The 22,934-nt window shown below is 57.8% G+C and overlaps 1 protein-coding gene across 4 annotated transcripts; it reads right to left on the bottom strand.

The window, feature by feature from the left end:
- Positions 1-146: 146 nt before the first annotated feature.
- PHLDB1 (pleckstrin homology like domain family B member 1) lies at positions 147-17,147 on the bottom strand (the record flags this gene model as incomplete). Of its 4 annotated transcripts, XM_081334024.1 has the most annotated exons (19): positions 147-740; positions 1,440-1,525; positions 1,628-1,847; positions 2,107-2,253; positions 2,540-2,630; positions 2,794-3,061; positions 3,176-3,278; positions 3,878-3,967; positions 4,160-4,270; positions 4,350-4,505; positions 4,901-5,029; positions 7,441-7,578; positions 7,690-7,818; positions 7,948-8,142; positions 9,079-10,331; positions 10,596-10,724; positions 15,981-16,151; positions 16,240-16,363; positions 16,914-17,147. In XM_081334024.1, 19 exons carry the CDS (start codon positions 17,145-17,147, stop codon positions 600-602), a joined length of 3,915 nt encoding a protein of 1,304 aa, XP_081190150.1. In that variant the 3' UTR covers positions 147-599. The 4 variants fall into 4 exon arrangements, with proteins under 4 accessions (XP_081190150.1, XP_081190151.1, XP_081190153.1 ...); XM_081334025.1 differs by lacking the exon at positions 15,981-16,151 and having other exon boundaries at positions 16,914-17,146; XM_081334027.1 differs by lacking the exons at positions 15,981-16,151; positions 16,240-16,363; positions 16,914-17,147 and adding an exon at positions 14,322-14,383.
- Positions 17,148-22,934: the final 5,787 nt, after the last annotated feature.

Genomic DNA, 22,934 nt, shown 5'->3' with positions numbered 1-22,934 from the left:
AAGGGTCCTCTTCCTGGAGAAAAAGACACACCTGGCCTGGAGGGGGCTGAGTGTGTCATTGCTCTTTTTCTTGGGTTTGGTCTTGGACTGTAAATGCACCTTAATTGATTGAGCTGGCTGTTTAAATGACAAAAGGACCATATGGATGAAAGTATGCAAAAGGCTTTATTTTGCTTTCCTGTCTCTTGGCTGCAAAAACTCTAGTCAACAGCTTCAGCATCCCCAAGCTGCAAGGGGGAACTGTTCCCAGTTGTTTCTGCATTTTGAAAAAAAGAGCAAGAAGGCCAGCACTGGAGATGAGAGACCCAAGATGACCTTCTGGACTTCGTCTGAACTGGCCTGGGCCAGGGGGGAGCCAGCCCTGCACTGGAAAGCCTGATGGTGGTGGTCCTATGCCTCTCACACCTCTGAAACTGGGGGAGGGGGCTTCCTCCTGGAGTTTGGTGAAAGGCAGGAAAAGCTGCTGGCAGGGGCCCTGCTTTCGCCACTCGCCTGCCGTCCCAGGAGTCCATGCCTGCTGGCGGAGGCTGTCCACGGGAAGCCCTTGAGGGAGAGCCGCAGCATCTCTGCCCTCTGGCACTGGTCATGGCTCTGCTGCCTCAGCTCAGGAACTGGGTGTAGCCTTCAGCCCCTGTGACAATGACATCCATCCAAATGCGCAGGGCTTCTGCCGAGGGGGCCACCATGTAGTAGAGCCGGTCGTGGGTCTTGATGCAGAAGGTTAGGGCTGGGTTGGGGCTCTGCCGAGAGAAGAGAGAGGCTGCCAGGGTGCCTCCTGCCACCCCAGACCCCCTCCCGGCAGCAGGCAGAGCTAATGCTAACCCCAAGGAGGGCACTTGAACCCACTCCCTGCCCCCAGCCTACTCAAGGGCAGAGAAGGCAAAAGTGGCCCTCCAGCCCTCAAAGGGAGGGCCCGCAAAACTTCCCCCAAAGAGAAAATAGGGAAAAGCTGCTCTGTGCTACAAGACGGTCCAGGAACAGGGTCTACGGGCAGGGCAGGCAAGGAGTCACTTGGCAGCTACGCAATGCTAGAGCTATGGGCAAGCTTTGCCCAGACAGTCAAAATATGCCCCAAAGGTGCCCACTCTTCTCCCTGGGGCCTTCAGGAGATGTCAAAGTTGCTCTTCCCTGAGGCTGAAAGGGGCTGCACGCCACCTGAGCCACCAGGAGGTTGACTGAGGAAGTGGTGCCACATTCTGCCCCCGGTGCTACTCCCCCAGTCCCTAAGGAGTTTCAGCCCAAATATTGTCGTCCTGGATGGCTCTGTTAACTTGGGGAGTCAGGACCATGCAGGGTTGCTGGGCTAGCCAGAGGACAGGCTGGGAAGGAAGAATCTCTTCTGCGGGAGAAGGAAAGGCAGGTGAAGCACAGCCAGGGGCTGTGTTAGGGCTGCACTCAGAGTGCCCCCCTTGCCACCTCACTGCCCGGCTGTGTCTCACCTTGGCTGCGCATCGGAGGTGATCGTAATAAACCTCCTCAATGGCCTGGAAATAGATGAGGCCTTTCAGCTTCACCTCGTGCTTGTCTGCAGGGGGGAAAGGAAGAAGGAGACAGCTGCACCCCGTCCCAGGGCCGAGAAGAGCAGTAAGGCAGGAGGGTCAGCTGTGGTGGGAATGGGGAGCCTCACCCACGTAGTAGGAGACGGTGTGCCGCAGACGGTCAAAGACAAACCAACGCTTCTTCCAGGACCGGATTTTGCCTCCCATCTTGACCAGATAGCCTTTGCACAGCTTCTCCGAGAGGATGACGTGGCTGCAAGTGTCCACACTGTGGCCGGAGGATTCGATGTGCAAGCGCAGGTCAAAGTCCTCTTTGCGGATAGGCAAGTAACGGGTCAGGGGGCGAGCCTGCGGAAGAGGGCTGTAATGGAGCAGGTAGCAGGGGCCAAAGTACTTTTGCCCCCCCTCCAACCACCGTGGCCAGGAAGAAAGATCACCTATCCCAAGCTCAGTGCTGGCCTCCCAGACAGCAGAAAGAAGCCCTGCAAGATCCCTCCTTGGCCAGCTGGGCGGGATGACCAGCCTGTGCTGCCAGCACAGACCTTCTTTCCCCAAGGGGAGCATGGCAGTTCTGCCCTCCGGGGGTCCTGGAGGGGCTCCTGCACACCTGGGCTAGCTGCTTCTCCCGCATCTTGACCTCCCGCTCAATCAGCTGCTGCCGCTGCGCCGTCTCATCCTGCAGCTGCCGCTCCAGCTGCTCCCGCCGTCGCCGTTCGTCCTCCAAGGCCTGGTGACGCAGCTCCATCTCTTGCTCCTGCCGGGACAGAAGGGTGGGCCACTGTGCCCCTCCCAGTACCACCCACCTCTGCCCCCAGGATCCACAGCTGGATATCCAGCCCTGGGCAGAAGCTTCCCACCACCCATGCAGCCCTGCCGTTTGGGGAAGGGGGTGGGAACAGAATCGACTAGGGAGAAGGGAACCAGCTGCCTCTTGAGCTCTCTTCCCAACTGGCTTGCCAGGGCCAGCTGATGAGGAATGGCTGTCCCAGAACGCCAACTTGGGAGCAATCCCCATCCCGAGACTTCTCTCCTGCCCTCACTCGCGACTCCATCAGGCGGGTCCTCTCAGCCTGGGCCTCTTTCAGCAGCTTCTCCATCTCTTCAATCTTCCTGGCATCTGCCCCACTGGCACTGCAAGGTCAACCGGTTGTCACTGCCTGCCCCCAGCCCCCCCCTCTCTCGGATGTGGCCTGCACTTAGCAGCAGGTCAGCAGCACAGCCCACTCAGAGGCCAAGCGAGAGAGCCTGGAAGGTGGGCAACTCTAGTCGGACTCCGGTGGTGAAGGGAGCTGACCTGGAGGCATTGTCCGGGGAGCAGGCGGAGTTCCCACTCACAGAGAGGTTGGTCTCCAAGCTGTCCGAGCTCTCCAGGCTGAGGGTGTCATAGGCTGACTCGGGGTCATCGGCCAGTTGACCTTGGCCCAGGAAGGGGTGATGATGGAGAACAGAGTGGGGCACAAGGGGGGAGAAGAAGGCACCTCCCTGGAGCAGCTGGGATTCCACTGTGGTCTTCTGCTTCAGGTCGGCCAGGCGCTGCCACTGCTCCTGACCCACCTGATGTCCTGCAAAGAGACCCAGAAAAAGGAGGCTCAGCACCAGCAGGACTTCACCCAGCGTCCACCCACTGTGAGGGACCAGGGCCCTGGCAGAGGGGTATGGAGGGAGGTACCACCTACCCTTGTGGTGGAGGGATGCTTCGTGCTTCCTTCTAAGGTCGGGAAGGGTGCTGGTCAGCTTGCAGGGCGGGCTGCCTCTTTTGCCCAGTGGGGGTGGAGAGCCCTGTGGGAAAAAAGCCATGGGAGCCCAGAGAGGGTCATGCCCAAGGGGTGCAAGGCAGGGAAGGGACAGAAGCCGCTTGGCAGACCCAAGAGGGTCACGTTTCCTTGCAGGAGGATCTGTGCCCAGTGGGGATGCCCCCTTGCTTTGGGGCCAGCTGGGCTGCTGCACCTCCTTTCCATCTTGGCCCAAGAGACCCAGGCCAGGGCAGAGCTTGGGAGGGGTGCTGGCTAGACTGCTCAAGGGCAGAAATTGAGGAGCAACTGCCCAGATCCTGCGGAGGTCCAGACCAGGAATGTGAAGCACACACCCATTTACAAGCAGAAAAGGGGGGGGGGAATGTGGGATCTACAGAGAAGAGGGAGAAAGGAGGGCTTGGGAGCATCTCAGGAGAGCCCCCCTGCAAAGGAAGCGCAGTCTCTGAGGTCAGAACAGGGCCTGCGATTGGCCCACGCAGATTTGTGGAAAGCTGAACCGAAATGGGCCTGGGGCTCCCCTGCCCATGTCCAACTTCCAGCTTGACCTGTCTATTTGACCAAGACAGTCCTTTGAGGCCGTGTCCCAAGCCCATTTGCCCCGGCTCTCTCCTAGACCCCTCGTACCTCTTGGAGGGTACTGGAGCCCTTGGGAAAGGCAGCGCTGCCAGTGAGTGCACAGAACCGTCTCTCCAGCGCCAGGAGGCTTTCCTTCTCCTGTTGGGGAAAGCAGAACAGGGAGGGGCGGTCAGAGGAACCCCCCAGAACTCTCTTGCATTGCCAGGGGAAGGAGTAGAGTCCCCCCCACACACACACACAGTTGGGCACTCCTCCTCCTCCTCCCCACAGCCAAAAGAGCCAGGACTCCTCTGCGGCCTCTGCCCCTTGCCCTGTTGCCTACTGGCCCACCTGCTGCAACCGCTGCAGGGTGGCCCTCCTCTCCTGGCGCAGCCGGTCGGCCTCCTGAGCAGCCTGCAGCCGCAGCTGCTTCGCCTGGCCCTCCAGGGCAGCCACACGTTCCTGCAGCAGGGAGACAGGAGGGACACTGAGTGGAGCCACAGACGGGCTGTGCAAGCCTGGGCAGGGGCTCCGGGCTCACCTTCCGGCGGGCCAGACTGTGGCGGCCCTGGGCCTCGCTGTGCAGCAGCTGCTGGTCGAGCATCTCGCGCTCCTCCTCCCAGCGGCTCTCCTTCTCCAGCTGCTGGAACTCCTGGTCTTCAAAGAGCTTGGTCTCTGTCTCCAGGGCCTCCGCTTCCTGTGCAGGACGTGGCTGCTTAGAGGAGGCAGTCTGAGCACAGCTAGCCAGGGAGCACAGCTGGCAGCCTCTCCACGGGTGTGGGGTGAGCCAGGGTCTTCTGGACCCTTCTTCTCAACTATCCCAGGGCAAATGCCAGAAGCCCCAAAGTCAAAAGCCAGGAGCTGCCTGGCACCCCTTTGTCCTCCTGAGGTTGGGCAGCAAGATCCACCCTGTGGGAAGGCTGCCCTTGCTCTCTGTCTCTTTCACCCCAAAGACTGCCCGCTTGGCCTTTGTGTGCGCGATAGGAAGGGGGGACACTCCTGCTGAGCCTCTGGAGGAGCACTGCTGCCAGTGGGCCTGAACTAGCTTCCCCTGCCCCACTGAAGGTGGGCGGGGATAGAGGAGGCACTGACCCTTTGGATCTGGTCCTTCAATTGCTCCCTCATTGACTCGGGGCAGTTTTCAAGCTGGCTCTTGAGCTCAGAGTAAAACGCCCGCAGTTTCTCAAGCGCCTTCCTTTCCGCATCAACCTTTGCCCTCTCCTGAAGCCGGGAGAAAACAACACACGAAGAGGAGAGAGAGGAGGAAGCAGGCTTCTCGGCCACAGACCATGCAAAGAGGGGGTTAGCATGGGTCTCGGGTTAAGGGGGCCAAGGACCTTGTCTTGCCTCCACCAGAGGTCTGCCAGCCCACCCTCCACAGCAGTTGCCAGGGCAGCTACAGATTATTCGGTGTAAAATCCAGTCTTTGAGAAGTAAGCAATTTATCTACCCTTATCTCTGCCCCAGACATCAGAAAGCTGCCTTGCCCTGTGCAAGCCTGTGCAGTAAAGCCGAAGACACGAAATGCAGATCTGGGCCTTGGAGGAGGAAATATCGTTCCAGTTCCTGGTGACTTCTGGGTCGTTGGAAGCTCAGATGAGTCAGTCAGTCAAGGTGTCAAAGCAAGAACATCTGATGTTAGCAGGCCATAATCGGGAAACGTCCCAAGCAGAGCCAACCTAGACTTCTACCCAAGACGTTTCTGTAGATTATGGAAGTTCTCACCCTACATCAATCCCCCTCTTAAAAAAGAAAAAAGTGAGGACTGCTAGGTGAAGCATGCGTTGGAAGCCCCTTGAATAATGCCAAAGTTTCCAGGGATGGAAAGGAGTAACCATGACTAGACCAAGGCAGGGAGCATCTTGAATCGCTCGACTGCTGGGGAAAAAGCAATGACGTTCAAAGAGGGGAATTTCACTGGGAGAAATGCAAAGCTTTAATCCGAGTATGAAAATCCAAAATCATCAGCGTGGGATGGCAGGCGGCGACAGGAACCGTACTGGGCAGGGGATGTGCAAAAGGACCAGGAGTCTTGATGGATCACAAGCTGAACATGAGCCACAGGTGGTGCTGCTACTAAAAAGTAAATGCTGGCTGAAGCTGCATCAGCAGAAATATAAAGCCAAGATCAAGCAAAATGGTGGTGCCTCTTTATTGTGTGTTAATCAGACCATACCTAGGATATTGTGTCCAGTTCTGGGCACCACATTTAGGATAGAGACTGACAAAGTGGAATGTGTCCCAGAGGAGAGTCACCAGATGATAAGTGGCCTGGAAGAAAAGACCTACAAGGAACAGTTGGAGGCATTTGTCAGGTATGTTTAGTTTAGAGGAAATGGGGGAGCAGGGGGGAGACATGGTAGCCGTTTTCAAATAAATTGCTCCTGAAGACAGGATAAGGAACAATGGTTTTAATTCACCAAGAAGCAGACTTTGATCAGATGTAGAATAAATCTCCATGGCCAAGATCTGAGGTCCCTCCTGCCAGAGGCATTCAAGAGAGGCGAGATCAGCCCCTGCGGCAGATGCTGTAAGGAGTGGACCCTGCATGACCCCCATGATCTCTGTCTTTTCTTTCTAGGATTGGCAAAACCAGAATCAATAGTCCAACTTAGTGAGCACAAGAGAATAAACCGTGCAAATGCAGCCAGCACACCTGAGCCTGCTGCAGGACTTTGGTTCCCTTGGGCTGCTCAACCTGGGAACCAGCCTCAGAATTGGGCTTCACGTGGCAGGATTTTCCAGACTCCAGGCGCAAAACAGGTAAAAGTTCTCCTGGGAGGAGCAGAAAGAGCATCCTCCAGATAGGAGCTGGGTGGAACAAACAAGTCTGGGGTACCACCCACTCTCCCCAGGCACTCAGCTTCTCAAACTTTCCTCAGAGACAGAGTCTGGGTTGGAATCCCACATGACCAGATGACCAGCCCGTCCCCAAGGCCTCAGCCAGACAGTCCTTTCTCAGGCAGGGATAAATGCAAAAAAGAGAGAAAAAAAGGGGGGGAGCTCCTCGTTTTGGCAGAATCTCCAGTTCTGCCACCCCTTCCCAAGCAGGTCGGAACTGCCACCCCAGATGGCCTGTAAGTGCCATTCACTGGGGGCTCGCAAAAAGGGAAGGGGGGATACCACTAGGACAGAGCGGGCAACTGAGCCTGCACTTTGCGTCTCCTCGCCCAGACAGACCCCCCCAAAGCTGTGAGCAGGCAGAGTAAGAGAGAGAAAAGAGAGGGGAGGGTACAGTTAGTGTGGGCCGGGAGTATGTGCTGCCCTCCGGCTCCCTGTGTCAGCAAAGATTGGAGGAAGCCAGGAAACACGGCCCCACGGGCACCTGGGCCAGACCAAAGGTAAGCAGCAGGGAAGGCAGGTGTCAGGCCGATTTGCTCCCAGCATGAGCTGTCAGTTCGCCAGGTTACTCATGGCCTCTTTCTTGAGATGCGCAAAGGGTCCCCAAAAGCTAGAGGGAGGGGCTCCATCTAAGGACTAGCAAAGCACCCCTTCCCACTAAGCCCAAGAGGCCTGGATCAGGAGAGGGCAGAACCTGCTAAGCGAGCAAGTGAAGGGATGGTAGCTTTCCCCCCTCCCCCCAGTCACCTTGAGCAGTGCACTGCTAGGCTGGAGGCTCCCCGGCCAGTTACCTTATCTCGCTTGTAGCGAACGCTGGCATCCAGGCCCGAGAGCTGCTCCTGCAGGAGTTGCACTGCCTGCTGTTCCTGCCGCAGCTGCAGGATCTCTGATTCCTGCTCGCCCTGCAGGAGAGCCTGTTCCATCTCCGCCTGGGCAGGGCAGAATGGCAGCTGCATGAGCACCACCAGCCACCGGCCTCTCCCTGCCCTCCAAAGATGGGTGGCACTGCCAATCTCTCAGCAGGACAGCTCCCCCTTCACCTCCCAAGCGGTCTCTCGCAGCTGCTGCTCCAGCCCCTTCAGGCAGCTCTTGAGGTGGTCTGTGCTGGCCAGCAGGCGGGCATGCTCCTCTTCCAGAAGGGTCAGTTCTGGAGCAGGTGGCACCTCATGCTGCAGAGGAAGTGGCAACTTAGCCTCCATGTACGGATGAGGGCTTCTCCAGAGGGGAAGGCTGCCTCCCAGGCCATGGCACCGGCCGGCAGCTGGTCAGGGAACACAGAGCCTCTCTGCCCACCTCACCTCCTGGCCGGCACTCTCTGTGCTGCTGCTCTCCTCCTGCAAACTCTCCTCCTCCCCTCGCTCCCGGCGGGGGCTTCTCCCTGGTGGGGGGGGCACCCCATCAGCAGCATTGGCGCTGCCCTCTTGGCCCAGCTCAGTGTCCCCCCTGGTGTACTCGGCACACAGGCTGAGGATAGTCTCCAGGCGCTGGCGCTCCTAGGTGCCCAGAGGAAAAGCAAGAGCCACAGGGGGCTCGTGAGATGGAAGGGCTGGGCACATGAACACCCCTTACCCAGACCCCAGTGCCAACTCGGTTTGCTCTCTGACCGATCCTCACCAAGCTTACCCAGGGTGCTCTGTCCCTACCAGCCACCCTGCCAGGAGGTAGCAGGCTGGCTTGTGGCAGGTGTTGCACCAACCCAGCTGTGTCTATGCCCAGCTAAGGGTGGGAAGGTGGGCAGAGAGCAGAGGCTGCCAGCAAATGGCCCTGTAGCTGCTCCTGGAGAGCTTAGAGAAGGCGAGGGCAAGAGGATGGGAGGTGCTCGGAGAGCCCATCAAGATGAGGTCCACTGCCTGGAAAGAGGCAGCAGGTCTGGCCTCTTGGGCAGAACAGGAAACCCAAGGCTCCTCTGCCAAGGGCAGAAGATGGCACTGAGGGGCACAACAGGGATCAAAATGCCCAGGGCAAACTGGGGCTGCAGGAAGGACGTCTTGGATTGCTTTGGGTGAGTTGAAGGGGTGAATGTTCCCGTCCCAAGCCTCAAACAATGGAGGCGGTGCTGCCAACCCATCAGGGCAGCAGTCCTGACTAGCCAGCCCCTGGCTTCCAGTCACTGGATGCTTGTAGGCCTGGCGCTGATTGGAAGGGCAAGAATTAGGCCCAGGTCAGCAGAGGTTGCACGGCAAAAGCAGGTAGGGGCACAGCAGCATAGCATGAGAGGAAGGCATCAAAATTTCTCCCAAAGTAGCTCCCCTGCCTTGGCCCTCTGATACATTTCCCTCCTCTGCACCCCATCCCAGCCTATGATGCCAAGTCCACTTGGACAGAATTCGTCCACCTTTCCTGCACTGAGGGCTTGTGCCACGCATCCTTCGCACCAGCCCCCAGTTCTCCACAGTGAAACTGAAGCCCCCGGCTCGCCTCCTGCTCACCAAGCGCTCCATCTCTTGCTCCCGGAGACGCTCCTGGCGTTGCCATCGGTGGTACTCCAGCAGGTCACTCTCACGCACACCCAGAAGCTTGGAGATGCTCTGCTTGTGCTCTCGCATGGGGCCCGGCAGCCGGAACCCCCCAGACTCCAGGTGGCTCGGTTGGGGAGAATCCAAGGGTAGGACGAGGGAACCCAAGCTGGAGGCAGAGCCGAGACCCGGTCTGCAATGGGGCTTGCGCTGGGTGGACTCTCCAGGGAGGAGGGGAGGGGAGGGACTGCGGCTCCTCAAGCAGCAGGAGGAAGAGGAGGAGGAGGGGGCGGAAGGGGCCTCCCTCCGCAACACCCCGGAACTCTGCCCAATCTTACCCTGCGAAGAGAGGCTATTTCCAGGGGCAGGGGAGACTGCTCGGCGCCTCAGGGCTGGGCTGAGTGGGGGCAGCTCCCGCATGCCCTCCAGGGACCGCTGGCTGAGCAGGGGACTCTCAGGGGCCCGCTGGGCCCAGCTGGACTGAGAGGCCATGCCTGGCAGCCCTGACCCTTGGGAGGCTGACTTCCCCAGCTGGGCCGGCCAGGGATGGGCCGGGGATGGGCCAGGGTCCTGGAGGGCTGCATCCTTGCCCTGCAGCATGCCAGGCAGCTGGACAGCCCTGGCCGGGCAGGGGTTCCTGGGCGATGGTGTCCGAGGGCTTCCCAGTAGCTTCTCCTTCAGCGGGGAGGCAGCATGCTGGCTAGGATGGGGATCTTCTGCAGGAGGCAGAGGGCTTGTGGGGCCGTCCCGCTGGACCTTCCTCTCCCCCCGGGGGCTCCCCGAACTGCAAGCAGAGCTTAGGAAGCCATTGGAACTGCTCAAGGGGTCTGGGCAAGGCCCCCCGTGGGACAACAACGCAGCATGACAGTAACTGGAGGATCGAACAGGCACCGCAGGGGGGTGGGTGGGAGCTTTTGCCCAGCAGCTGGACGAGGGGCTCTGGCAGCTGCTGCTGCTGCTGCTGTCAGGGGAGGACAGCGGAGAGAAGGGGGGAGAGGAGGTGTTTTCATATGTGGACCTCATGGAGATGTTGCCAGGGCTCTGGGGTGGGGACAGAAGGGAGCAGCCCCCTGTGCCCTTTGCTGTTGGGGATGGAGGGCTCCCATCAACGCTTTCCTCCTGCAGTACCAAGGAATCCATGATGCCCTGCAGGTCTCTCTCAATGGAGCTGACCAGGGAGAGCGATGCGCCCTCGGAGTTGCTGTTGATGGGGCTCTGCCACTCTGCTGCAAAGAGATGGCTGTCTCAGAAGGGAGAAGTCTCAGCTGCCTCCTCATTCCCCCTTCAGGGCCAGAGCACCTGAGCCCCCCCCACCCAGCACCCTCACCTTCGAAAGACCACTCCAGATGCCCAACTACAAGGCCCCCCTCAAATCTGCCATCACCCGCGGCTGGGGAGGAACCTCCCCCACTCAGCCAGAAGCCCAGGGGAACCAGGTGGCCCCCTCAGGACCCCCTCCCCCACCGAACCCAGTCACGCAAAGGACCCACCTGCTCCGAGCCCATACGGGACCACTGGGCTGTGCCGCTCACTGGACACTGCTTGGCTTTTCATCCGCTTGGCCTCAGCTGGGTGACTGAAGCGGAGGAAGGTCGCCTGGCCCAGGCAGATTACATGCCCTGGAAGAAGAAGCCCCATCAGCCAAACAGGCCCACCGAGAGGTCAGGTCCAGCCGTGCTGTCCACCCGGAGAGCGGCAGCTGCCTCTGGGAAGCTCTAGGCGGCTTTTGCTCCTCCACACCTCAGGGCTTCCTACCGCTGGGCAACTGCAATGTGCCTTCTGTGGGGCTGCCTTTGGAGACAGAGGTCTCAGCAATGCTGGTAGGATGGCCGGGAGGCCAGGGCATAACTGCCACCAGACACAAAGCCCAGGAAAGACCCTCTGCTCACAGCCGCAACTCAGCCCAGCCCTCCTAGCTGACTCAAGCCAGAGCTGGACCTTCCTCTGGAAGGCCGGTCTTCAGGAAACTTCATATGAATGGGCTGCTCTTCAGTTTGTGGCGCTGAACATCAAAAACAATCCCCCCCCGCCTGCCCTCCCCAGCCCACACAGGACAGGACAGGTGCAGAGAACGAGGGGGTGTCCTTGACAGAGAGGCGCAGGATGTGTTGCTGGTCAAAATAGACTGAGGCCATTTTTAAAAGTCCACAATGTCCAGATATTGCTTGGAAGTGGTTCAGGCAGATGCCTCCCTAATTTGCTGAAGAATGAGGAGGCAGGCCAGCACAATGAGACTGCCAGGTCCCATTATTACAACCCATCTCAAAAGTAGTCTGGAGTTGACCTCCCAGCACGGTCTGCTTAGTAGGGTTGACAGAAGTTCACATTTTCACAACACTTGTGCAGGCCTGTTCCAGCCAGTCCTACCCTGGTTGCAACAGCTGGGCCCAGCCAGGAAAGGGCCAAGTGGTCACTGATGCTCTGGGGGTGGCTGCTCCGTGCCAGAGAGGATCTGTGGTAGGCATGCAGCTGGCAGGACTCTCCTGTGGTGGAGAGTGGGAGGCCAGTGGGAGCTCTGGCCATAGCCAGGCTTGGTATTGGAAAAACAGACACCCCCCCCCCCACACACACTATAGGCTCTCTTCCTCCTGCTCTCCCCAGCTTTCCAACCTGTGCCTGCTGCAGCGCTGAGCCTGAGCTACACTGAATTGGGTGCCTGAGGTAATAACATTCCACGATTCTTGGCCGCAGGAGACAGACCAGCTCCTACCATTGGAAATACAGCCCCAGCACACCCGCCTGTGCCCTCCCCTAATAAGGGTGCTCTGGAGGCTTTGCCTTAGCCAAGGGGCAGGCGCAAAAGCCAAGAGGGGCGCGGTTTGCCTGGAAGGCCCTCTGCCCCTCAGCCGCAGTGTCTGCAGCTGTGCCTCTTGCAAGGCCAGGCAGCAGCCTTCAGTCTTCAGTTAGTCTGACCCCTAAACTCCCCAGGCAAAGCAGAAGGAAAACAGCAATTCTGCGGTTCTAAATCTCAAAACAAATGTTCTGTTGGCATCAGTTCACTGGCCAATTATGGAGCAAACAAATGAAATAGAAGGTTATTACAAAGGGAGCTCTGATGTGCTAAGGAAAGCCTGTATGGTCTAACCACCTTCCTCCTTCTCCCAAATGATTACACACCCAGCCCTTCTCTGCACAAGATCAGACCTGACACCTAACAAACTGGGCTGTGGGACCATTCCGGGAGCATGGCATACTTGGATGAAGGGGAGGCATCTCAGAGCACATCCCCCAAAAATGGCCCCCAAAGAAAGCTCCTGGCCGGGTCCCCCCAAGGGCTCAGTGGCAACCCCAGCCGCAGACAGAGCCCACAAGCTTCCTGGACAAGCAGCTCAAACCTTCCCTGCTCCAGAAGGCAAGCCAGCCTCTCCTACAGCTGAGGGGCCCATTCTGCATCTCGCTTGGGAAGCCCACTGCCCTCAAGGTAGCCAAAACCAAGCATGCTATCCTCACACAAACACCCATCTGCTATCTTGGTTTATCCTGTCGGCCTGGTCCCCAGAACACACTTACCCCCAACCCCGAGATTGCAAATGTAAGAAGCTGCTGCTGCTAGAAAGGATTGCAACGTAGAATATCCCGCAGAAGCCCCCTGGGAAGAGTCAATGCAAAATGCATTTGGGGGGGAAGGGGGGTCCAAACATATCAAGCAACTGAGGTAAAGTTTACCAGAGGAGGGAAAAGTTCAAGGTCTGTGGCAACTCAGAAAACTGGCATGCAAAGGGGAAATGGGGAGGAGCATAAACTCGAGGCCAGGGACCTTCCCCTGTTTTAGGGGAGAAAGTCCCCCCCTCCAGAGGGGGCTTCCTACGGCCAGAACCCAGCGGAAGGTGGGGTATCAGTTGGTGACCGGGCCACCCATCCGCCCTTACACAGAGCACAGCATTCAGTGTCGAAATCTGCCCCTTTGCCACCCATCGCTGGGCAGGAAGGAGGGCAAGCCAGCCAGGAAGGGTGCGCTGGCTTTGGAGGGTGGGGGCTGGTGAGGCGAGGAGGGTGGCCTCAGCCGCCCCGCCCCCTGGGCCGGCAGCTGTAATCCAGCCGGGAAAGAGAGAGACGCGCCAAGCCGTTTGGAGAGGCCCCCCTCCCCCCTCCCCATCTCTCGGCCGCCCCCGGCGGGAGATCAATCCGGAAGGCTGAGCTGCCCGACCCCTCGCTGGGAGGAGGGGCGCCGTCCAGACTCCGCAGCCCTCCGAATCCTGCCCGACTTACACGGCGGGCTCGGCCCCCTGGAGGATCGCGGCGGGAGGACGACCGCTCCGAGGGGGATTCGGCGCCCCTGCCCGGATCAAGCGCCGAGCCCGGCAGACCGCTCGGCTGGCCACGGATGCTCCGTAGACGCAGAGCCCCGCGCGCCAGGCTGGCGCTTGCCCCGTGCCCAGTCCGGAACCAGCCCGGCGTAAGACGGCTGGCCTTCCGTCCCCGAAAGGCCGCTCGGGGGCAGAGGCTGGACCGGCCGGCCGGCCACTCCCCGGCGGAAAGCGCCGAGCATCGGCGGCTGCCTCGGCCGCGCCTGTACGGTGGGAGGCGCCGCGCTCCAGGCTGCCCGGCGCCCCGGCCGCATCCCCGGGGCCGAAGGAGCCGCGAGCTGGGCGGAGCCTCCCGTGTCGTCGCCGGACGCCTCCGGGATGGCTAAAAATAGCGGCGAGCGAGCGGTGGGCGGAGAGGGTCTCGCCCGCCCCGCCCGAAGGACCCGGCCGGGTCCCTTCAAGGGCGGCCCCCGCCCGCTGCGCTCTGGGCTGCCCTGCCGGGCGTCGGGCCCCGCTGGCCCTGGCGGCGCTCCTGCCCCGCGCGCCCCGCTCCCGGCGGCTTTTCCGCCGGGGCGACGGGGGGGGCTGCCCTGCCCTGCCCGCGAAACTGGAGCCCTGGTCCCGCCGCCCGTTTTATTCCTCCGGAGTCCCGGCGCGGAGCCCGGGCTCTCTGCCGCTCATGGCTGCGGAGCTCGCGTGATTGCAATTTCGGCGTCCTCGGCTCAGCCTTCCGGGCCGGTCAGAGAGGAGAGCTCTCCCGGACCCCGAGGGCGCAGGAGGAAGGGCCAGGCGGCTCCTGGGAGGCTAGGCCGCTTCTCTGGCAGCCGCCCTGAAGTCCTCTTCAGGAGCTCTCAGTGGGTGACCGGGCGGGACTTTCCCCCAAGCAGGCCTGAGTCTGCTGGCCTTCCAGCGCAACCAAGGCTCGATCCACTACTGGCTGCGAAGGGATGAAGCAGGGAGGGAGCTAACCTGGAGAAATGCCACTTGACTACTTCATGTTCAAGGCTTCTGGGCAATTCCTTTTAAAATGTTCTCTTTCCAGGCTCTCATCAGACCAAAAATGTGATTCAGACAGGAAATGATGAGTCTCTGGAAAAGTTGACTTGATGTGATTTTTGTTGCAGTCCGGAAGAGAAACATCAAGAAGGAATTAAGTAGACAGTGGGGGCGGTGGAAGGGGAGGGGGCACAGCTGTGGGGATCAGGGCTCACAGAACCCTACCCCCACCCTTAAGAGGGCTCTGCTGCCTTCAGTCAGGGATCTGCCCCTACAGAGCCTCAAGGCATTCCTCCCTTTCTTAACAACAGCAACTGGGACTGCCAGAAGCGGCACAATCCTGTGACATTGCACTTCATGACTGCATCATGGAGTGACTCGGAATTCTGGTCCCAAATGCCGTTGTAAACTGAGGACTACCTGCCAAACTGGAGGGCAACTGCTTGGATGGAAGGTGATGTTGAGGAGGTGTCTGAGTAGGACATGCATCTATTTAAAGCCCCACAGAGGCCAACAGACGCCTCCCAGCCAGCCCTGACCCACAGACTGTGTTTGTTGCTATCAGTGAGCCCCAAAGATGGGCAGGGCCCACAGCCTCACTTGGTCCAATAGACACGGCCTGGCTTGTAAGGAATCCAGCTGCAGCCACCCCTTGGCCAGGAAATCCCTTTCTTTACAGGGAGGTTCTGCAGCTACCTTTTAATATAAAGATTTGTAACTTTCCTGGCTGAGACCATAAGATTTAGGGCCGGTATATCAGGGAGAGCAGATCCCACCCTACAGGGTCAGCCACAGGAAAAGTATGAGCTCCTTTTCAGCAGGGCCACCGAGAATGGCCCAGGGCTGCCTGGTTCTACGCCCCCTGAAAAAAACCCATCAGTTGGCTAGAGACCAAGAAGCGGCCCCCGACAGACTGGCAGCTCCTGGGCATGAGCAGAGGTCAGCACTGGGGTCTTATTCCAGGCGATGGCTGGGCATGGCTTGGGCTCTTGCTTCCCTCCTATTAGCAGTTGCCCAGCCTTGGGTGACTGAAAGAACACCCCCCTCCCCGCCACCCAACTGTTGCCTCATTCTCCTTTGGCCAGCAAAGCTGCTTCCCTTGCCAAGGATGGGGTTGCCATGGTGATGCTAAGAGCTGGCCTTCCACTGTGGCCTGGCAGGGAAGCTCCCTACTCAGTATTGACCCAGGGCACGAGGAGATTGGGCCCTGCCCTGCCACCCTCCAAAGAGCTCCTAGGGCTAGGACATCCTTGGAGGCCTCCTTCCTGCAGAATCCCCCTCTGCCTTACGGCTTTGTGTGGCTCTGCTGTGTTTGGCCAGAGCTGTAAGGAGGGAGCATGTCTCTTTGTTGGATCTTGTGGGTGGACTCTCCCCTCACCCCCCAAATTGAGCACAACTTAGCTGAACTGGAAGTCCATCGGCCAGGGGACGGAGTGGGCCCACACTTGTAGGAAGATGCAAAGGCCAGAGGGACTGTGCACTAATGTGTGTCCCATCGGGATGAGTAGCTCTGAGTCCAGAAACACTTTAGAATCCAGAACCAAGCATTCCGCAGATATACTTGGCCCAAGGTAGCATAATAGGTGTGCAGATCTCTCTATGCCTGACCAGCAGAGCCTCACCTCTCCTTACCTTGGGACAAGCGGGTGGGGCGCAATATCGGCTGCCCATCAATGGCACAAGGATGACCGCAGGGGTGTAGCGTGAGGGTCCCACACACATTTTCAATGAAGCAGTGCTGGGGGGCCACCCCAGCCCCCTGTAGCACAATGTCCCCAGCAGCGGAGCCCAGGACCGTCTTGCCTGCAAGGAGACTATATGAGCAGGGGGGCACTCCTTTGAGGGGGGAACAGAGAAGGGAAGCCCCTCCCCCAGTACTGCAGAGACATACCCTCTTCCAGAGGCAGCAGAGTGATGGCAGTGCTGAGGCGCCCGCTGCCCAGGCTCACCAGGTGCGGCTTCTGCGTCTGCACTTTTAAACCTCGGCCGGACTCGGTCAGGTCCAGGAGGCTGTTCTGCAGGGTAGGGGAGAAAGACATTTAGCAGCAGCAGGGCCCCCTCCTCCTCCAAGAATGGCCAGGAGATTCAGTCACAGGTCAAGATGGGGAGGCGGCAGTGCAGATTGGTGTGGGCAAAGATGCTTTGGCTGTGTGCTCAGGGTCCCAGAGTCAGCCCCTTCCCAGGTGCTCATGGCTAGTCCTCAAGTGGGCAAGAGCAGAGGGCAGCCTGGCTTCCCTTTTGGCCACTCCTGGCATGAGCTCCCTCCCTCTTCCTTAATTGCCATCCTCCAGCCAGGCAGGTTGAGGGTGATTGCCAGGAAGGGTAGGAAAAGGCAAAAGGGCAAGTTGTCCAACAGCTTTAAAAGGGGCAGTGAGGGGGAAGCGAGGTGAGCAAGCATCAGTGCTGGCTGATTTGGGAACGGCTCTCCCACTCCTTGGCCTGCAGGCTCACTCTCCGGTCTGCAAAACCTCAGGACAGGATGCGGTCCCCTCCCGAGCTACCACTGCCACCCGGGAGGCACAGCACATTCTGATGGACAGAGGGTTTGCTTGGGTACCCGCTCACCTGAATGGGCTTCTGCACTTGGCAGGGGGGAGCAGCCAGGTTATGGTTGCAAGTCTCCATGGTGGGGTTCCTCTTGCCTAGGAGGAAAAGAAGGGGGTGCCAGGGCACAGATGGCAGGAGATCCAAGCCCCATGCAAGGTGCCCCTGCTGCCCTGCAGGCCTCCCTGGGGCTGGAATACAGGGCAGGTCATGGCTGCCCCTAGGAAGGGGAGGCCTCTGGTCCTCCCCCTCCATTCCCTGCAGGGAGGGAGGGGAGTTTGTTGCTTTGCCAGCCGTGCTCCAGGAGAAACATTTCTGAAGCATGCTCCTTTCTAGGCAGATAACAGTGTACCTGTTTCTGAAGTCCATTTCAGTTTTTAAAGAATATCCAAAGTAGTTGCTATTTAGCAGCAGGGAAGAAGAGGGAGCAACTGAGCTTTTAAGCAGCCATCCTGGCAAGTACAGGATTACTTTGTTTTATGACTAATTATTAGCACAAACATCTAAAATTATCTTCAGCTTCATTAAGTTTAAGAAAAAGCTAACTTCTATTATTTTCTGCTCAACCATCAAGATATTGTGGCATCACTGCAAACACTTTCATGGATCATGGTCACCAGGGGACAAGGACTCCTTTCTCATGCTGCCATCTTCAAGCCCAACAACTGCATTGGCCCAGGGGAGCCAGCAGGGCACTGCCTGATCTGAGTGCCTCCCTACCAAGCACTGGCACAGCCCCACCCCCACCCCATCCATGGCCCTCCTTCCAAGATGTCAGTGACTGCCTTGTTTGTCTTCCACTGCCCAAGAAGGAGAATGCCACTCCCCAGAGGAAGGAGGGCTTCTGGTCTCCTGGCCCCCTCTTTGCCTAGTAAAGGAACTCTCCTGGGGGCAGGAGGGAGAGGGGGTGCCTGGCTGCTCCCCCTTCTCTCTCTAAAGCCACAAGCCCTGACAAGCAGGCTCTGTTTGAGGAGGGAGAGAGAGAGACGCTGGAGGGGGGGAGCTGTACCTTGTCAGCCACAAGGCGCCTTTCTTCTCTGGGCTGCCGGAGAATGAGTGCCTTGTGTGGCTGGGAGTGGCTGGGCAGCAAAGGCCAAGGGGTGAGCTTCAGCCTGGCTGGGCCAAGGCCTGCAGGGATAGCCTCTCCTTCCTCCTGACCCTTGCCAGAGGAGGAAAAGGGGGAGGAGAACAACTTGACTCCCTTCCAGCCTTGGAGAAGCACCAAAGGCCACCCCCCCCCCCCCCGCTTTCTTTGCCTCAGAAGATGCAGCCTGGGAAAACTGGGGGTGGTGTAGCCCTTGGCCAGGGTCCGGCCCAGCCCAGCCCCAGCTGCTCATGGCAGCCAGGCTTTAGGAGAGCTTCTGACGCAGGATCCAACAAAAGGCACGGGATGGGTGGGTGGTGGGGGGGAGAGTCCCAATTGTGCTGACCAACACCAGCTCCACCCTGCCAGAAATTGTTCTGCACCAGCAGCTCAAGGTTCTCAGCTCAGTCTCGGCCCAAAGATGAGGCAGGTCTGGGCTCAGCCAGCGGCCAAGAGCAGCAGGGTGGATCTGCTACCCCCAAGTGCTCTGTGGCCTTCCTGGGTTCAGAGAGAAAGTTGGCAAAACTAGCACTGGTCCTGGGAATGGAGGAAGACAGCTTTTGGGACTGGTGGCCCACTTGCTCCCCCAGCTCAAATCAGCATGCTTGCCTGGGTGCCGGGAAGCCACAGCTCCACTGCAGGAGAAAAGCCACAAGGAGAGGGCAGCAAGTGGCAAGAGGTTGCAACAGCTGGTGTGTGTGTGTGGGGGGGGAACATGGTCAGCATCAGGAGAGGACTAGATTCTCCCAGAATCTTGCATTTTTCCTGAAGGACTTTTCCTCAGACCCACAAGAGAAGGGAGTGGAACGGGGGAGTAGGTAGCTGCCCCAAGTCCAAACTGAGTCTCAATCAGATGCTGCTACAAGACCACCAGCTCAGATTATTTCAGAGCCCAGCCCCAAGAAACATTCAGGCAGGCTAGTCAATATCACCACCTGCATCTCCCACACTTGCTTCACAAGAGTCCTGCAAGGTAAAAAATTGTTCTGGGATTACTCAGCGTAGCTCCCACCCTACTCGGAGCCGGAGCTGCAGGACCCTCCACAGCTTCCTGGCGACACGGGAGAGGGCAAACCCCAAGGTCTCCTCACCCGGAGACCGGACGGCCGTTTTCTACCAAGCAACAGCAAGGGACGGCTGGAGCCACGGCCGCGTGGAGCTCCCACCCGCTCCGAGACGGGAGAGCGAGCAGGGGGTCTCTTCTCGCCTGAAACCGGACCCGCTGGGACCGAGCGCAGGTACGCGGGTGGGGGTGGGGGAAACGGCTGGCAGGGACTGTCTTGCCGGTTTTTGCGCGCAGTGTCGCTCTCCCCCAGTCCGCAGCGCGGGTGCGGGAGAGAAGCGCCAGGAATGCGCGGAATGCGCCACGTCCAGGCAGGCAGGCGGGGAGCGGGGCGGGGGCATCTGTCGGCCCGTCGATGCCCCCTTCAGCCGGCTGCTGAGCTGCGCTCGGCCAGAAACTCGCCTGCCGGAGTTAAGCGGAGTGGCGCGGCCGCCCTTTCCATCTCCTCCTCGGCCGGCCCGAGGATGCCACCCCGTCTGGTCTCCCGGGGCGGAATGGTCTCCGACCACTCCGAAAGTAGGAAAGGTGGTCCGGGCAGTAGAGAGGCGCCTCCAGCATTACCTGCGCGCCCCGCCGACAGGGCACCCGTTCCGCCCGCACCTGCCAAGTAAGCTTGCCGGTTTGATGCCCGACGTCTTCGGAGCTGCCGTCGCCGACGCCCGTTTGCGCTGCTCGCTGAGGGCTGAAGGGCCGCCGGCCGAGGAAGGAGGAGCGCCAGGCGGGGGTCCGCCGCCCTCCCGGGTTGCTCCCCCTTTGCGCGCGGGCGGCTGGGGTGCGCGCGCCTCCGTCGCCGTTCCGGGTCTCGGAGGGCCCCCCCCGCCGCCTCCGAGCAGGAGCCTCCCGCCGGAGCCTGCGCTGAACAAAAGGCCAGGGCGGGGGAGGCGGCGGCTGGGGCGGGCTTGGGCTCGGCCTCCGTTCGCCCGAAGAAGAGGAGAGCTCAGCAGCCTCTGCCGGGCAGCCAAGCCAGACCCGCCGTTCACGCTCAAAACAGCCGAATATCCCCGCAGCCCCGCCTGGTCTCTCCGCTCGGAAGCCCCTCGCCGGGGAGGCGGGACCGGGCTTTAACAATTTTGGTCCTGGGGAGGGGGGTGGAATTTGTCACTCATTGACGCATTTTTAATTTTTTAGGCAACATTTTCGTGCTGTCCCAATCCTACACTTCTGAGCGCTTAGCCATAAAACATAGGAGTCCAATCAAAATATACTTTAATAATAGCAATCCCCAAGAGTTAAGCTCCTCCTGCTGAGTGAATGATTTTACCGTAGTAAAGGACGCACAATTCCGGCTCCCAAGTTTTATCCCCACAGGGCTGATCAAGCACTTTGTCATCAATTAAGATGTTGCCCCTTTTGCAATACCTGAATTTCATCCTGCCTGATTGGTGTGGGATTGTTCTTTGCTCCCAGAACCACAGAACCGTTTTCACCTTTAATAAAAAATCTCAGTGAACAGGTACAGAATGGAACTTGGTGGCCCTGCTTAACTGTGTCTGTGTGCAGAGCCCCCCCCCTTCTTAAAAACAATAAAACCCAGCACTTTGAAGAATGGCTAAAAACTGGGCAATGCAGCTGTCTACAGTCTCTGGCACAAAATCTATTTAGAAAATGAGAAATAATGTCAGCAGGCACTCCTGGCTGGAGTAGGGAAGTGACAAGAGTCTGGTATGCCTATTTTGGCACTGGCTACATCACAACATCTGGAAACCATCAACCTCATGATGATGCTTGACGTGAAGCCACAGCAGCCAGAGGAAGACTTGCAAGAGCTGCTGCTGCTGCGGGCAAGATGAGTCTGGGTGAGGCCCAACTCAGACCATCCCAGTCACTCCTGTGGTAGCTCAAGGGAGCCGGACATGACACGTTGCAGAAAGGTCCCTGCCCCTTTGCAGATTGTCAGCTGGAGGACACACAAGGGAGCCCTGGAGGTTTGACTGAAACCCAACTTCAATCAGAACAGAGCTGGAAGGGACCTCGGAGGTCTTCTAGTCCAAACCCCTGCACAAGCAGGAGACCCTGTACCATTTCAGATAGGTGGCTGTCCAGTCTCTTCTTAAAAAACCTCCCGTGATGAAGCAAGCTTATTCAGGATGAATGATAGATGTTAGATAAATGGGGGGGGCAGTCTCTCTCTCTCTTCTCATAGCCTTTACCTAGAAGCTGACCTACAGGAAAGTGAACTTTGCCTGCCCCCCCCCCCCAAAGTATCTGTTCAGCTTGCAACATAAACAACTCAGGCAAAGCTCGGCATGTCACAGGAAATACATTTCACTATATGCAGGCCCCCCTTCATGGATTACTGCCTTGTCGTGGCGAAGGGGCTTGCGTAATTCAATGAAGCTATGAGCTATGCCGTGCAGGGCCACCCAAGACGGACAGGTCATAGCAGAGAGTTCTGACAAAACGTGATCCACTGGAGAAGGAAATGGCAACCCACTCCAGTATCTTTGCCATGAAAACCCTATGGACAGTACCAAAAGGCAAAACGATATGACGCTGGAAGATGAGCCCCTCAGGTCGGAAGGCGTCCAATATGCTACTGGGGAAGAGCAGAGGGCTAGTACTAGTAGCGCCAGAAAGAATGAAGCGACTGGGCCAAAGCCGAAAGGACGCTCAGCTGTGGATATGTCTGGTGGTGAAAGGAAAGTCTGATGCTGTAAAGATTTATTCTTCATAGGAACCTGGAATGTAAGATCCATGAATCAAGGAAAGCTGGACGTGGTCAAACAAGAGATGACAAGACTGAACATCGACATCTTAGGAATAAGTGAACTAAAATGGACAGGAATGGGTAAATTTAATTCAGATGACCATCAGGTATACTACTGTGGGCAAGAATCCCTCAGAAGAAATGGAGTAGCCTTCATAGTCAATAAAAGAGTAGGAAAAGCAATACTGGGATACAATCCTCAAAATGACAGAATGATCTCAGTTCGAATCCAAGGCAAACCATTCAATATCACAGTAGTCCAAGTCTATGCCCCAACCACCGGTGCTGAAGAGGATGAAATTGACCGGTTCTATGAAGCCCTACAGCACCTTATAGAACTAACACCAAAAAATGATGTCCTTATCATCATGGGGGATTGGAATGCTAAAGTAGGAAGCCAAAAGATAACCGGAATAACAGGCAAGTTTGGCCTTGGAGTACAAAATGAAGCAGGTCACAGGCTGATAGAATTTTGTCAAGAGAATACGATGGTGATAGCAAACACTCTTTTCCAACAACCCAAGAGACGGCTCTACACATGGACGTCACCAGCCGGTCAACACAGAAATCAGATTGACTATGTGCTCTGCAGCCAAAGATGGAGAAGCTCTATACAGTCAGTAAAAACAAGACCAGGAGCTGACTGTGGCTCAGACCATGAGCTTCTCATTGCAAAGTTTAGGCTTAAACTGAAGAAAGTAGGGAAAAGCACTAGGCCACTCAGGTATGAACTAAATCATATCCCTGTTGAATATACAGTAGAGGTGACAAATAGATTTAAGGAATTAGATTGATAGACAGAGTGCCTGAAGAACTATGGACAGAGGTTCGCAACACTGTACAACAGATAGCAACCAAAACCATCCCAAAGAAAAAGAAATGCAAGAAAGCAAAATGGCTGTCTGAGGAAGCTTTGCAAATAGCTGAGGAAAGGAGGGAAGTGAAAGGCAAGGGAGAAAAAGAAAGATACGCCCAATTGAATGCAGAATTCCAGAGAATAGCTAGAAGAGATAAGAATGCCTTCTTAAATGAACAGTGCAAAGAAATAGAAGAAAACAATAGAATAGGGAGGACCAGAGATCTTTTCAAGAAAATTGGAGAGAAGAAGGAACATTTCATGCAAAAATGGGCATGATAAAGGACCAAAATGGCAGGGACCTAACAGAGGCAGAAGAGATTAAGAAGAGA

Source organism: Vipera berus (assembly GCF_964194415.1).
Source record: "Vipera berus genome assembly, chromosome: 8".
In the NCBI taxonomy this organism is placed as follows: Eukaryota; Metazoa; Chordata; class Lepidosauria; order Squamata; family Viperidae; genus Vipera; species Vipera berus.
Note: the sequence above shows the minus strand (reverse complement) of the source record. Positions and strands in the feature narration are given on the sequence as shown.